We start from the raw sequence: 14,323 nt of genomic DNA on the forward strand, positions 1-14,323 counted from the left end.
CTTCTTCCATCATGTTCAGTTACTCACAGTCTGGCCTTGGCAGCCACACACAGTGGCCATGTGTATGTGAGTTGTGTTTGCATGAGTGTTTGTGTGTATGATGTCTAAAGCAGAAGGCCTTTTGGCCGAAAGCTTACTTGTTTAGTAGTCTTTTTGTTGTGCCTGTTTGCACAACTCAGCATCTCCACTATATGGTTAGTAGCAATCTATCGTTTTCATAACATTGTCTTTATTCCATCCTGGATTTCCCATTTTATGAATGTTCTGTGTATTGTGTGCAAGAGAACACATGAAGCATTGAAGCCACCATTTTTCTGTATTTTCCATCAGTCGAGTTTCAAAATGTTCTGGACTGACTGGTTATACACAAAAAATTTCCTCGTTGAACTTGAAAAGTCTGAAAAACTTGCTGCCAGTAAGAATGAGTGAGTATGGTGTATCGTTTTCAAGTGAGCTACCTTCATACAGGCCATTTGATGTCGTAGTTTAAGGAGACTTTGGACTAAAAATCTGTTGATGTTGATTATTACCAACCACTGACTTCTTAGTTTGTTAATTTATTTTATAGCAATACAAATATCTATCTGCACAATTATATCAAGACATGCATCCCATAACATTAGCAATCTTGGTACAATTGAGAAAGGTATTGAAGACTTAAATTTTTGTTGGCTGCTTTCTTATGCTTACCTTATTATGCACAGTGCTTCCGCATGATGTTGGCGGTGGGAGGAAAGAAGGAAGGAAGGAAGAACAGAATTATTGAGAAGTGCAAAATCAGTTGAATTGGTCTGTCGGTAGTTCAGTTTCTGTGGCTGTTTGGCTATGAAGCATTTATAAACTAAATTAGCTGTACTGTAGAATAAGCAAAACGTCCTCAACTCAAAGGTTAGTTTGAATGCTGCAGTTCTTTACAAGATGTGGCCATATTGGTCATTGTGTGTACCAATTAACAAATAATTCCTGAAAGTTATAAGTGACAAGGAAAAAAATCCTAGAATCACTGGGAATCTGAACCACAGACATTTAGAGCTTTAGACTGGAATTTATCCCCTGAACTACTCCTGTGTAAAGTACTAATGAATTATTTATCAGAGAGAAACTAATCTGTCCCACAAGAACTCTGGTTGTACATAAGTGAAGGCTGATTAATAATTGAACAAAAAGTGTAGTTATGCTCTTATTAACTAGTTAGAAGTAATAAATAACAATTCTTTGCAGTCACAGAGAGGAGTAGTTCCTCTACTTGCAAACAATTTATTCATAAATATTTTTTTTAAAGTAATGTGATTATTCAAATAATTGCCTAGATAGAAATTTATTCAAATAATGCCCGTTCCTGCATCCATGCAGACTGAGCAGGTTGCCCACAAAGCTGTAAGAGATTGTAACGTCACATGAAATCTATGCTGTCGTATGTGGTTGGCCTTCTGTACAAACATAAAGAGACTTGCAATACTGGAAGCTGAGCTATGATAGAGAGGAAATTTTGATCTATGTGAGATTCATGTAAGATACCAGGGTCACTAGAAAGCCAAACAAAGTGTGCTTCTCTTTAAGCCATGAAATTAATTGATTTGTGCATGACAGTGTACAAAAGAAAGATGAAATGTGATAGTTTTACAGTGTTCCCTTCTGCTTTCTAATCATCATCATCATCATCATCATCATCATCATTATTATACTTTGGCACTGAGTCTGAAATAATTTCTTCATTTAGCTTGTTTTAAATTAGTTGTTTTATTCAGTAATAACTAATGATAACTGAAGATGAGTGATGGTTTACCATATATTGTCAACTACCTTATGTTTACAGCAACCACAATTCCAAGGATTATAGTATTCTAGTAGATGATGAAGAAATATTTCATGAACAGAGTGCTACTAGTGAAAATAGAAGTGAAGGTTCACAGGAAGGTATGATCCTTTAATTTTCTTAATGAAATGTAATACATAGCAATTTTATTGATATAGAATTTATATGGTAACATTGGTGGTTTTTGTTCTACAGTGGACTTGCAAACAGCTGTTCAAAATTTCATAATAAATAATCCAGAAATTCATGAAAAGATTTTAATGTATGAACCAGTATGGTTAAATGACCTCAAAAATGGTCTGAAAGCTAACAAAATTAAATTCAAGTTGAATGACTTAATGGATTATTTGGATGAGCAGGTAAGTAAATATTTAAATGAGTGATTAATTGTATTAAATAGCAAAGATAAAGAAAGTTGTCATTGAGATGAAGAATGGTTTGAAAACTATAATCTTTATTAGGCATGGCCCTATGAGAGACGATATTGCCTTGGCTCTCTGTAACTTTTGAACCGACCTACCCTGCCAGTTAAAGGGGAACCTATAGTTCAGTGTGGCCTCTCAGCCACAGTGCAATTTGGCATTTTTCTCATTAATATAGTTTGTGAGGAAGCTTGAAAAATTGGGATTCTCAAATTTAATGTATTGGAAAAGTCTTAGGGAAGTCTTAGAGATTAGGAGGAATTGAACTGTCAGTTGATGGAAATAAATGTTCTGTGTCATTTTGTTACAAATCTCTCTGAGATTCTGCTTCAGAAACAGTTGATCATGAGTGGTTAATGAAAGCTGAAGAAGTGGATTTAATTATTGTTTTATGATTGTTGCTCAGTTGTGGCTATCTCTGGTGAGCTCACTGACCTCGGGAATCGCTGTCAATGGGTTCTCAGTTTCCAGGTTCATTTTTCATTTTGATTAGGGGATGTAACATGCGTGTGAAAACTTCTCATGTAACTGTGAATTCCTGGCTAGTAATCACACAAATTATGTGGTAATGGACTTTTGAACATTATTTTAGTTATGTTTCACTAAAAGTGATGAAAAACACATGAAATGTGTGTAATGGAATTGCATTTACTGTAGTTTGATTGCGTTTATTCATCCCTGTATTATTATTGGGATAATTGCATGGTTTATTCATGTGTGGCTATTTATAGAGGGAGCTCATTGTTATTGTGTGTTTTTGTTTAACAATATGAAAAATAATTTATTCATGCATAATTCTTAATACTCCATGTTTAAAGGCTACTTAACTGGGCGCAGGAGAGCAGTGTGGAGGGTAAAAATTATGGTAGGAAACCAAGGCTCAATTATAGTAAGCACATTCAAATAGATGGAGATTGCAGTAATTATACAAAGAGACTTGCACAGTACAGATTACCTTGAAGAGCTGTGTCAACCCATATTTGAACTGAAGATCACAGCACATCAACAGACTGTAGTATCATACGGAATACTTTCCAACTACTTATTGCCTTTTCATTCGTCTGTTCTGTAACATGGCCTAATTTATTTGTTGAAGATATTATATTCAACTTGGACTGAGCTTCTTAATTTAAACTTTGGTAGGTACTCACTGTCTTTTGCAGCACTCATTGGTTTTAGCCGGCTATTCTGTTTGTGAGCTATTAACTTCAGGCTGTTAATTTGCTGATGTTATTTCTTCATGACCGCTTACTTCATTAGTAATATTCTCCAGTTGTCACAAGAGGTCAAGAGTACATTCAAGTATCTAATTTTGAAATAGAGGTCTGTACAAAAAATTCCGGAACTTTCTCCACAGTTTTTTTCTATGCTTACCTTTTACTTATTGTGCATGGTCTCCTTCAAAATATTGTCCTCCACAGTTGATACAATGCTCCCAATGCCATTTCCACTTCAGGAATCAGTCTTGGTACACCTCTTGCTGGTTGGCACGAAGCACTGTCTACGAATTTTCTTTTATCTCGTCTATCTTTGCAAATCTTCGTCCTTTCAACAGGGTTTTCAACTTTGGAAATAAAAAAAAAAGTCTGCAGGGGCAAGGTCTGGAGAGTAGGAGGATGAGGCAGCACAGTGATTTCATTTTTTGTGCAATAGTCACGCACCAAAAGGGATGAATTTGTGGGTGTGTTATACTGCTGCAAAAGTCATGAATTGTCTCACCACATTTCTAGCTGTTACCTTCTCACATTTTCTCACACACATCATAACATATCCTAATAATACTATTTGTTAACAGTTTGTCCCTGTGGCACAAGTTCATGATGAACTAATTGTTCAAAGTCAAAGAAACCTATCAGCATTGCTGTGACATTTGACCTGACCTGGCAAGCTTTTTTTGGTCTTAGAGAACCTTTCCCTACCAATTGTGAAGATTGAACCTTGGTCTCAACGTCATAACCATAGACCCACATCTCATCACCAGTGATGATTTTCTTAAGGAACATCTCGTTCTCATTTACGTGATCCAAAAGCTCTTCATGGTGGTTCATGGTGTGGGTTCCTGTAGTCATGTCCTAGTTCATGAACCACGGGCAATGTATGAGTGGCCAAGTAAGTGGTCCCGACAGTCGGGATACCAGTTACTTTGGAATAAGGCTGGGCATCTCGGACATATTCTGAGTCATGGTCACCTTTGTGCTCATACGGCAAAGACTACCAAATCCACCGGTTACTCCCTCAGCCGTTAGGGGTAAAACCCAATGGGACTCGGGGCAAGTAAGGCTAGCAACCTGCTTCCCTGGTACTTTAAATATGATGCTGGCAACAATCAGAGCAAAATGCCTCGGACCTTTGGAGGTGACGGAGTCCCACCTCTAACTGACAAACCAGGGACTCCTAAGATACGAATTGGCAAACAAATGGTAATGAGATGGGGAGCTATTAATATCAATGGGGGCTACTCTGGGAAGAAGGTAGAGCTGGCAGAGGCATGAAGTAAGATGGTACTGGACGTTTTAGCTGTTAGTGACGTTCGGGTAAGGGGTGAGAAAGAAGAGGAAGTGGGAGAATACAAGGTCTACGTGTCAGGAGTCAAAGCAGGAATAGCACAATGGGGTGTAGGGCTTTACATCAGGAAAGAAATGGAACCCAGCGTAGTTGCAATAAGGTATGTAAACGAACGACTGATGTGGATAGATTTGACAGTGTCTAGCAAGAAAATTAGGATTGTGTCAGTATATTCGCATTGTGAAGGGTCAGATCAAGATAAGATGAATAGTTTTTATGAGGCACTCAGTGATGTAGTTGTTAGAGTAAAGGACAAGGACTGTGTTCTGCTCATGGGTGATTTTAACGCCAGGATTGGAAATCGAACAGAAGGGTATAAAAAGGTTATGGGTAAATTTGGAGAGGATATGGAGGCCAACAGGAACGGGAAACCACTCTTGGATTTCTGTGTCAGTATGGGCTTAGTAATCACAAACTCCTTTTTTAAACATAAGAACATTCACCGATACACTTGGGAAGGCAGGGGAACCAGATCTGTCATTGGCTATATAATAACAGATCATAAATGCAGCTTTACTGTATGATTACATGATGATGGCGTCCTCTTGGGTAAAATATTCCGGAGGTAAAATAGTCCCCCATTCGGATCTCCGGGCGGGGACTACTCAAGAGGATGTCGTTATCAGGAGAAAGAAAACTGGCGTTCTACGGATCGGAGCGTGGAATGTCAGATCCCTTAATCGGGCAGGTAGGTTAGAAAATTTAAAAAGGGAAATGGATAGGTTGAAGTTAGATATAGTGGGAATTAGTGAAGTTCGGTGGCAGGAGGAACAAGACTTCTGGTCAGGTGACTACAGGGTTATAAACACAAAATCAAATAGGGGTAATGCAGGAGTAGGTTTAATAATGAATAGGAAAATAGGAATGCGGGTAAGCAACTACAAACAGCATAGTGAACGCATTATTGTGGCCAAGATAGATACGAAGCCCACACCTACTACAGTAGTACAAGTTTATATGCCAACTAGCTCTGCAGACGACGAAGAAATTGAAGAAATGTATGATGAAATAAAAGAAATTATTCAGATTGTGAAGGGAGACGAAAATTTAATAGTCATGGGTGACTGGAATTCGAGTGTAGGAAAAGGGAGAGAAGGAAACATAGTAGGTGAATATGGATTGGGGGACAGAAATGAAAGAGGAAGCCGCCTGGTAGAATTTTGCACAGAGCACAACATAATCATAACTAACACTTGGTTTAAGAATCATGAAAGAAGGTTGTATACATGGAAGAACCCTGGAGATACTAAAAGGTATCAGATAGATTATATAATGGTAAGACAGAGATTTAGGAACCAGGTTTTAAATTGTAAGACATTTCCAGGGGCAGATGTGGACTCTGACCACAATCTATTGGTTATGACCTGTAGATTAAAACTGAAGAAACTGCAAAAAGGTGGGAATTTAAGGAGATGGGACCTGGATAAACTAAAAGAACCAGAGGTTGTACAGAGATTCAGGGAGAGCATAAGGGAGCAATTGACTGGAATGGGGGAAATAAATACAGTAGAAGAAGAATGGGTAGCTTTGAGGGATGAAGTAGTGAAGGCAGCAGAGGATCAAGTAGGTAAAAAGACGAGGGCTAGTAGAAATCCTTGGGTAACAGAAGAAATATTGAATTTAATTGATGAAAGGAGAAAATATAAAAATGCAGTAAGTGAAACAGGCAAAAAGGAATACAAACGTCTCAAAAATGAGATCGACAGGAAGTGCAAAATGGCTAAGCAGGGATGGCTAGAGGACAAATGTAAGGATGTAGAGGCCTATCTCACTAGGGGTAAGATAGATACCGCCTACAGGAAAATTAAAGAGACCTTTGGAGATAAGAGAACGACTTGTATGAATATCAAGAGCTCAGATGGAAACCCAGTTCTAAGCAAAGAAGGGAAAGCAGAAAGGTGGAAGGAGTATATAGAGGGTATATACAAGGGCGATGTACTTGAGGACAATATTATGGAAATGGAAGAGGATTTAGATGAAGATGAAATGGGAGATATGATACTGCGTGAAGAGTTTGACAGAGCACTGAAAGACCTGAGTCGAAACAAGGCCCCCGGAGTAGACAATATTCCATTGGAACTACTGACGGCCGTGGGAGAGCCAGTCCTGACAAAACTCTACCATCTGGTGAGCAAGATGTATGAAAAAGGCGAAATACCCTCAGACTTCAAGAAGAATATAATAATTCCAATCCCAAAGAAAGCAGGTGTTGACAGATGTGAAAATTACCGAACTATCAGCTTAATAAGTCACAGCTGCAAAATACTAACACGAATTCTTTACAGACGAATGGAAAAAGTAGTAGAAGCCAACCTCGGGGAAGATCAGTTTGGATTCCGTAGAAACACTGGAACACGTGAGGCAATACTGACCTTACAACTTATCTTAGAAGAAAGATTAAGGAAAGGCAAACCTACGTTTCTAGCATTTGTAGACTTAGAGAAAGCTTTTGACAATGTTGACTGGAATACTCTCTTTCAAATTCTAAAGGTGGCAGGGGTAAAATACAGGGAGCGAAAGGCTATTTACAATTTGTACAGAAACCAGATAGCAGTTATAAGAGTCGAGGGACATGAAAGGGAAGCAGTTGTTGGGAAGGGAGTAAGACAGGGTTGTAGCCTCTCCCCGATGTTGTTCAATCTGTATATTGAGCAAGCAGTAAAGGAAACAAAAGAAAAATTCGGAGTAGGCATTAAAATTCATGGAGAAGAAATAAAAACTTTGAGGTTCGCCGATGACGTTGTAATTCTGTCAGAGACAGCAAAGGACTTGGAAGAGCAGTTGAAGGGAATGGACAGTGTCTTGAAAGGAGGATATAAGATGAACATCAACAAAAGCAAAACAAGGATAATGGAATGTAGTCTAATTAAGTCGGGTGATGCTGAGGGAATTAGATTAGGAAATGAGGCACTTAAAGTAGTAAAGGAGTTTTGCTATTTGGGGAGCAAAATAACTGATGATGGTCGAAGTAGAGAGGATATAAAATGTAGGCTGGCAATGGCAAGGAAAGCGTTTCTGAAAAAGAGAAATTTGTTAACATCCAGTATTGATTTAAGTGTCAGGAAGTCATTTCTGAAAGTATTCGTATGGAGTGTAGCCATGTATGGAAGTGAAAAATGGACGATAAATAGTTTGGACAAGAAGAGAATAGAAGCTTTCGAAATGTGGTGCTACAGAAGAATGCTGAAGATTAGATGGGTAGATCACATAACTAATGAGGAAGTATTGAATAGGATTGGGGAGAAGAGAAGTTTGTGGCACAACTTGACCAGAAGAAGGGATCGGTTGGTAGGACATGTTCTGAGGCATCAAGGGATCACCAATTTAGTATTGGAGGGCAGCGTGGAGGGTAAAAATCGTAGAGGGAGACCAAGAGATGAATACACTAAGCAGATTCAGAAGGATGTAGGTTGCAATAGGTACTGGGAGATGAAGAAGCTTGCACAGGATAGAGTAGCGTGGAGAGCTGCATCAAACCAGTCTCAGGACTGAAGACCACAACAACAACAACAAATTCAGGAAGTCTGTGAGGGACACACGTGTATTCAGGGGATTCTTTGATGACACTGATCATTATTTAATCTGCAGTGAAATTGGTATTGCGAGGCCGAAAGTGCAGGAGGTCAGGTCCATATGTAGGAGGATAAGAGTGGAGAAACTTCAGGATAAGGAAATCAGGCACAAGTACATAACAGCGATCTCAGAAAGGTACCAGTTAGTTGAATGTAGTCAATTACAGTCATTGGAAAAGGAATGGACAAGGTAAAGGGACACAGTACTAGAAGCGGCTAAAGAATGTCTTGGAACAGTAGTGTGTAAAAGTAGGATGAAGCAAACAGCTTGGTGGAATGACACAGTCAAGGCAGCCTTTAAAAGGAAAAAGAAGGTGTATCAAAAATGGCTACATACTAGAACTCAGGTAGACAGAGAAAGTTATGTTGAAGAAAGAAACAAAGCCAAACAGATAATTGCAGCGTCCAAGAAGAAATCTTGGGAAGACTTTGGAAACAGGTTGGAGACTATGGGTCAAGCTGCTGGAAAACCATTCTGGAGTGTAATTAGCAGTCTTTGAAAGGGAGGTAAGAAGGAAATGACAAGTATTTTGGACAAGTCAGGAAAACTGCTGGTGAATCCAGTGGATACCTTGGGCAGATGGAGGGAATATTTTGAAGAGTTGCTCAATGTGGGTGAAAATACGATCAGTAATGTTTCAGATTTCGAGGTAGAATGGGATAGAAATGATGATGGAAATAGGATCACATTTGAGGAAGTGGAGAAAATGGTCAATAGATTGCAGTGCAATAAAGCAGCTGGGGTGGATGAAATTAAGTCGGAACTCATCAAATACAGTGGAATGTCAGGTCTTAAGTGGCTACACAGGATAATTGAAATGGCCTGGGAGTTGGGACAGGTTCCATCAGACTGGACAAAAGCAGTAATCACACCAATCTTTAAACATAGAAAAGATTGTAACAACTACAGAGGTATCTCTTTAATCAACGTTGTGGGTAAAATCTTCTCAGGTATTGTAGAAAGGAAAGTGCGAGTATTAGTTGAGGACCAATTGGATGAAAATCAGTGTGGGTTTAGGCCTCTTAGAGGTTGTCATGACCAAATCTTTAGCTTACGGCAAATAATGGAGAAGTGTTATGAGTGGAACAGGTAATTGTATCTATGCTTTATAGATCTAGAAAAGGCATACGACCGGGTTCCTAGGAGGAAGTTACTGTCTGTTCTACAAGATTATGGAATAGGAGGCAAACTTTTGCAAGCAATTAAAGGTCTTTACATGGATAGTCAGGCAGCAGTTAGAGTTGACGGTAAATTGAGTTCATGGTTCAGAGTAGTTTCAGGGGTAAGACAAGGCTGCAACCTGTCTCCACTGTTGTTCATATTATTTATGGATCATATGTTGAAAACAATAGACTGGCTGGGTGAGATCAAGATATGTGAACACAAAATAAGCAGTCTTGCATATGCGGATGACTTAGTTGTGATGGCAGATTCGATTGAAAGTTTGCGAAGTAATATTTCAGAGCTAGATCAGAAATGTAAGGACTATGGTATGAAGATTAGCATCTCCAAAATGAAAGTAATTTCAGTGGGAAAGAAATATAAACCGGTTGAGTGTCAAATAGGAGGAACAAAGTTAGAACAGGTGGACGGTTTCAAGTACTTAGGATGTGTATTCTCACAGGATGGCAACATAGTGAAAGAACTGGAAGCGAGGTGTAGCAAAGCTAATGCAGTGAGTGCTCAGCTACGATCTACTCTCTTCTGCAAGAAGGAAGTCAGTACCAAGACTAAGGTATCTGTGCACTGTTCAATCTTTCGACCAACTTTGTTGTATGGGAGCGAAAGCTGGGTGGATTCAGGTTACCTTATCAACAAGGTTGAGGCTACGGATATGAAAGTAGCTAGAATGATTGCAGGTACTAGTAGATGGGAACAATGGCAGGAGGGGTGTCCACAATGAGGAAATCAAAGAAAAACTGGGAATGAACTCTATAGATGTAGCAGTCAGGGAGAACAGGCTTAGATGGTGGGGTCATGTTACACACGTGGGAGAAGCAAGGTTACCCAAGAGACTCATGGGTTCAGCAGTAGAGAGTAGGAGGAGTCAGGGCAGACCAAGGAGAAGGTGCCTGGATTCGGTTAAGAATGATTTTGAAGTAATAGGCTTAACATCAGAAGAGGCACCAATGTTAGCAGTGAATAGGGGATCATGGAGGAATTTTATACGGGGGGCTATGCTCCAGACTGAACGCTGAAAGGCATAATCAGTCTTAAATGATGATGATGATGATGATGAAGATGAAAAGCTCTTTGCAAATTGTGAGGTGAATGTCTTTCTGGCCTTGACTCATGAGCCGTGGGACGAACTTGGTGGCAACATGATGCATTCCAAGATGCTGTGTCAGGATTTCATGACGCAATCTAACTGAAACGTTACATTCTTCTGCAGTCTCTTGGACAGTCAGTATTCTATTGGCACGCACACTTTCATAGAAATTCCTATGAGGAGCATTGTCGGTAGACATTGAAGGACGTCCTGAACAAGGGTCATGTTTAACTTCTGTCCAGCTGTTTCTAAACCATATGAACAATTTGTAACATCGAGTATGGGTTAAGCACTTGTCGTCGTGGGCTTTCTGCATCATTTGGAGTGCCTCTGTAAAGGTCTTCTTGAATTTCACACAAAATTTAATGCAGACACATTGCTACTCTAACTCCGCTATCTCGAAATTTGCAAACTATGTGAGATAATGCTCTACTCAATACAGCACTGAACAATAGATAACAGACATACAATGATGGAACTTGTGGCAGTTATACATTAAACACCAGTGTGTGCAGAGATGCCAACCGCATTCCACTCCAACACACCATTGGCACAAAATTATAGATGTTCCAAAATTTTTTGAACAGATCTCGTAAGTACAACACTTCTCATGTTAATGTGATGTGTATTCATGTTCTAAAATACAGTGATTTTTTATAGTACTTTTGCTTTTTAGGTCAATGTTAAATGCCACACAGACAGCTTGAGGTACAATCACCAAATGCTACCATCTATTTGATCGAGAATGACAATATATCTTGTTTTTACCATGATGTCATCTCCATTCTCAGTACACTCTTTACTCGATGGCGCCTTCTGCTTCTCCAAGCTAGGTCACTGCTGCATGGAATGATTGCCAGATCAGCAAGTACCACAGTGTTAAGTGAAACTGCCATCATCATCCCACCTTGAAGATTTGCTGCACCCATCCATACCATTTTACACCCACAAACAATAACAATAACTTCCAAAATGTTTAGGATTCTAAATTACTTAACTAATAAAAATACTTTTAACTGTCACAGTCATCTTTCGTTGGTTAGGCAGATTTTGGGCAAAAGTGATGTGTTACAACACAATTTGCATGATATAAGTTGTACACAATTATCTTGTATGTTTGTCCATATATTGACTTAAATTGCACTAAATGTGAAAGATACTGCTGGATGATTTGGTCTTGTAACTAAGCTATGTGTACAGTTTTCAAGATTGTTAATGCAAATAATGTTATTGTGCATTGGTTATTTGTTTGATAACTATCAGTATTGAGATGAAAGATTGAACTTATTGTGATGAAGCACAGCTGTTCATGTGCTGTCGGCTATAGTTTTGTAGTGAGTCAGGGTTTTGTGACACTAGATATAGAGCATCAGTGACAGAGAGGAGTAAAGGTAATCATTTTGGCAGGAGTGGCGGGAGGGAAGCGACACTTTGTGGGTGGTTGGAATGGGTTCTTTCCTTGTGAACTCGCTCTTTGCATTATTAACAAATGGCTATGGTATGGTGCAGTGCTCTGTCCCAGAATTGAACCAGCGACCCTCAGATTTAGCATATTCTGCCGGAGTTCATTAACCTCTAGGTTCACAGGTGACCCATTTGCTGAGGCCGCAGTCCCCTTGTCCTCACCAGCTGTCTGGGTAAGTACCATACGAACTTCTTTCTGGTAACATCTGGGATGGCATCTTCCTTGTTGACCTATTGATATGGTACCGACATTTTATTCTGTCTAGCAGCGTAGCAGCTAAGTCCCTGCACCAAAGTATGACGTCTGCTGACTAACCATTGGTCCAAGACATTTCTTCATCTCTTCTTTCTCCCCTCAAAGGACCACCTCATGCCCGTTTGCTGGCGGCATTTATTCAGTGCTTTTGCCAATGTTGCGAAGTTTCTAGGGAGGCGACTGACCCTTTGATCGTTGATCTTTGCTTCTCATGTTGGGCAGAAACATGACCAATGTTGACACATATGCCGGTTTTCCTTGTTTTACCTCTATGCTGGCGTGGTCGGGCAAGGCCCTGTTGTACTCCTCCGAATCACCAGATACATCAAGCACATGAGTTCAGTATAATAACCGTTCCTGGAGCATTGACCGCTGATGTACAAACTGTGCTGGTCATTGTTCTCCTTGGAAGCATTGCCCATCTGCTTGCTCACTGATCTGTTGACATGCTGTCTGCTGCTTCTCACACTCTGCTGATCATCGGCCTGCTTGTTCGACTGCTGCCACTTCCGAATATTGTGGCTTAACGTGTCAAAGTCTCTAAAATGTTCACTTAACCTGTAATAAGTCTTTACATATTTTTCTGTTGGATCTCTGCTTTGAACAACCGTAAATAATACATAATTATTGTACATAACCATAAATAACTATAATTATTATTCATAATTATTAAACACAAACATTTCAGATGTCTTAACAGTGAAGTTGTTCAACATTTTATAAGCATCAAAAAGTTGAATCTGTACATTGTAATGTCAACACATCGATTCTTCTGAACAGTGTTGAAATTTTGTGTACTAAGTTCCTATGTTCATTATGGATTACGTAGAGTGAGACTGACCATTACTAATGTCTTCATTCAGATACTGCCATTGAAAATGGTCTTGTAGGTACATTATTGAGTTTGAAGATTGTACAGTTTTTTGTCTCATGCTTTTACAAAGGTCAGATCGTTTACATATCCCAGGGGGCTGATGATCTTCAACAAAATTAGTATCAGCAGTAAAGGTTCTTTATAGCAACTGATTTTTGATAAGTCATAAAAAGGTGTTGCACAGAAGTGCTATTTTCCTAGCTCCATACTGACAATGAGTGTCACTTAGGTAGAAACAGCTCTTCTCCCTTTTGTCCGCAACTAGTGGTCTCGCAGTCGCGTTTTCGCTTCCCGAGCATGGGGTCCCGGGGTCTGGGATTTTCACCTGCCTCGAGATGACTGGGTGTTTGTGTTGTCGTCATCATTTCATCATCATTCGTGAAAGTGGTGAGATTGGACTGAGCGAAGGTTGGGAATTTATATGGGCACTGATTATCACGCAGTTGAGTGCCCCACAAACCTATCATCATTAGCAGCAGCAGCACCATCATCATCATCTTCTCTCTTTTGTAATAAGAATTGGGAAATGAAACTTGTAGAAGTTATTGTAATCTGATTTTCTAGTAATTAAAATAATGTAAAATAACACAATGTGTCTCAAATCTTCACATTGGTCATTGTCTCATTAGGAAAATGGTAGCAAGGGATAGGAAGGAGAAACAGTTTTGACAGGTGTTGTAGGAACAGGGTGCAACCAACTGTATTTTATGGCTTAGGTGGAATGAATGGTGCCTGTCATCTGAGCTCCGAGGTCATACTTAGATCATACCAGTGACTGGCAGAGAAGTGAAGCTCAAAATGTGCAAAATTGCCCTCAAAATTGATTGTGGTCTCTTGGCACTAAACTGAGTGGAGTACTCTGTGTCCAATCTAGATAATAATATCTGTAAGTGACTCTGAATTATCGATGAAAAAATCCCTTCCCCCTGAAATCAGCACACAGGGCTGGAAATGTCCAAGCTTCTGCCTGTTCCTTTAAGAAGCGGGTGGGAGGGGTGTTAGAACTTTTCTGCCAATGGATTAAGCTGCATGGACTCAGTTTCAGGTTTGTACAACGCAGATGGCCAGGGCAAGATGTTATAAC

General features: G+C 39.6%; 1 protein-coding gene across 3 annotated transcripts in view; it reads left to right on the forward strand.

Moving 5' to 3' along the window:
* LOC124802863 overlaps window positions 1-14,323 on the forward strand; it is a 232,542-nt gene that overhangs the window by 201,621 nt on the left and 16,598 nt on the right. For all 3 annotated transcript variants that reach the window (XM_047263901.1, XM_047263900.1, XM_047263902.1), the window contains 2 exons: window positions 1,817-1,917; window positions 2,012-2,175. In XM_047263901.1, coding sequence (XP_047119857.1) covers window positions 1,817-1,917; window positions 2,012-2,175 — 265 coding nt within the window. The remainder of the gene's footprint in view (window positions 1-1,816; window positions 1,918-2,011; window positions 2,176-14,323) is intronic.

This window comes from Schistocerca piceifrons, chromosome 6, assembly GCF_021461385.2.
Source record: "Schistocerca piceifrons isolate TAMUIC-IGC-003096 chromosome 6, iqSchPice1.1, whole genome shotgun sequence".
Taxonomy (NCBI): Eukaryota; Metazoa; Arthropoda; class Insecta; order Orthoptera; family Acrididae; genus Schistocerca; species Schistocerca piceifrons.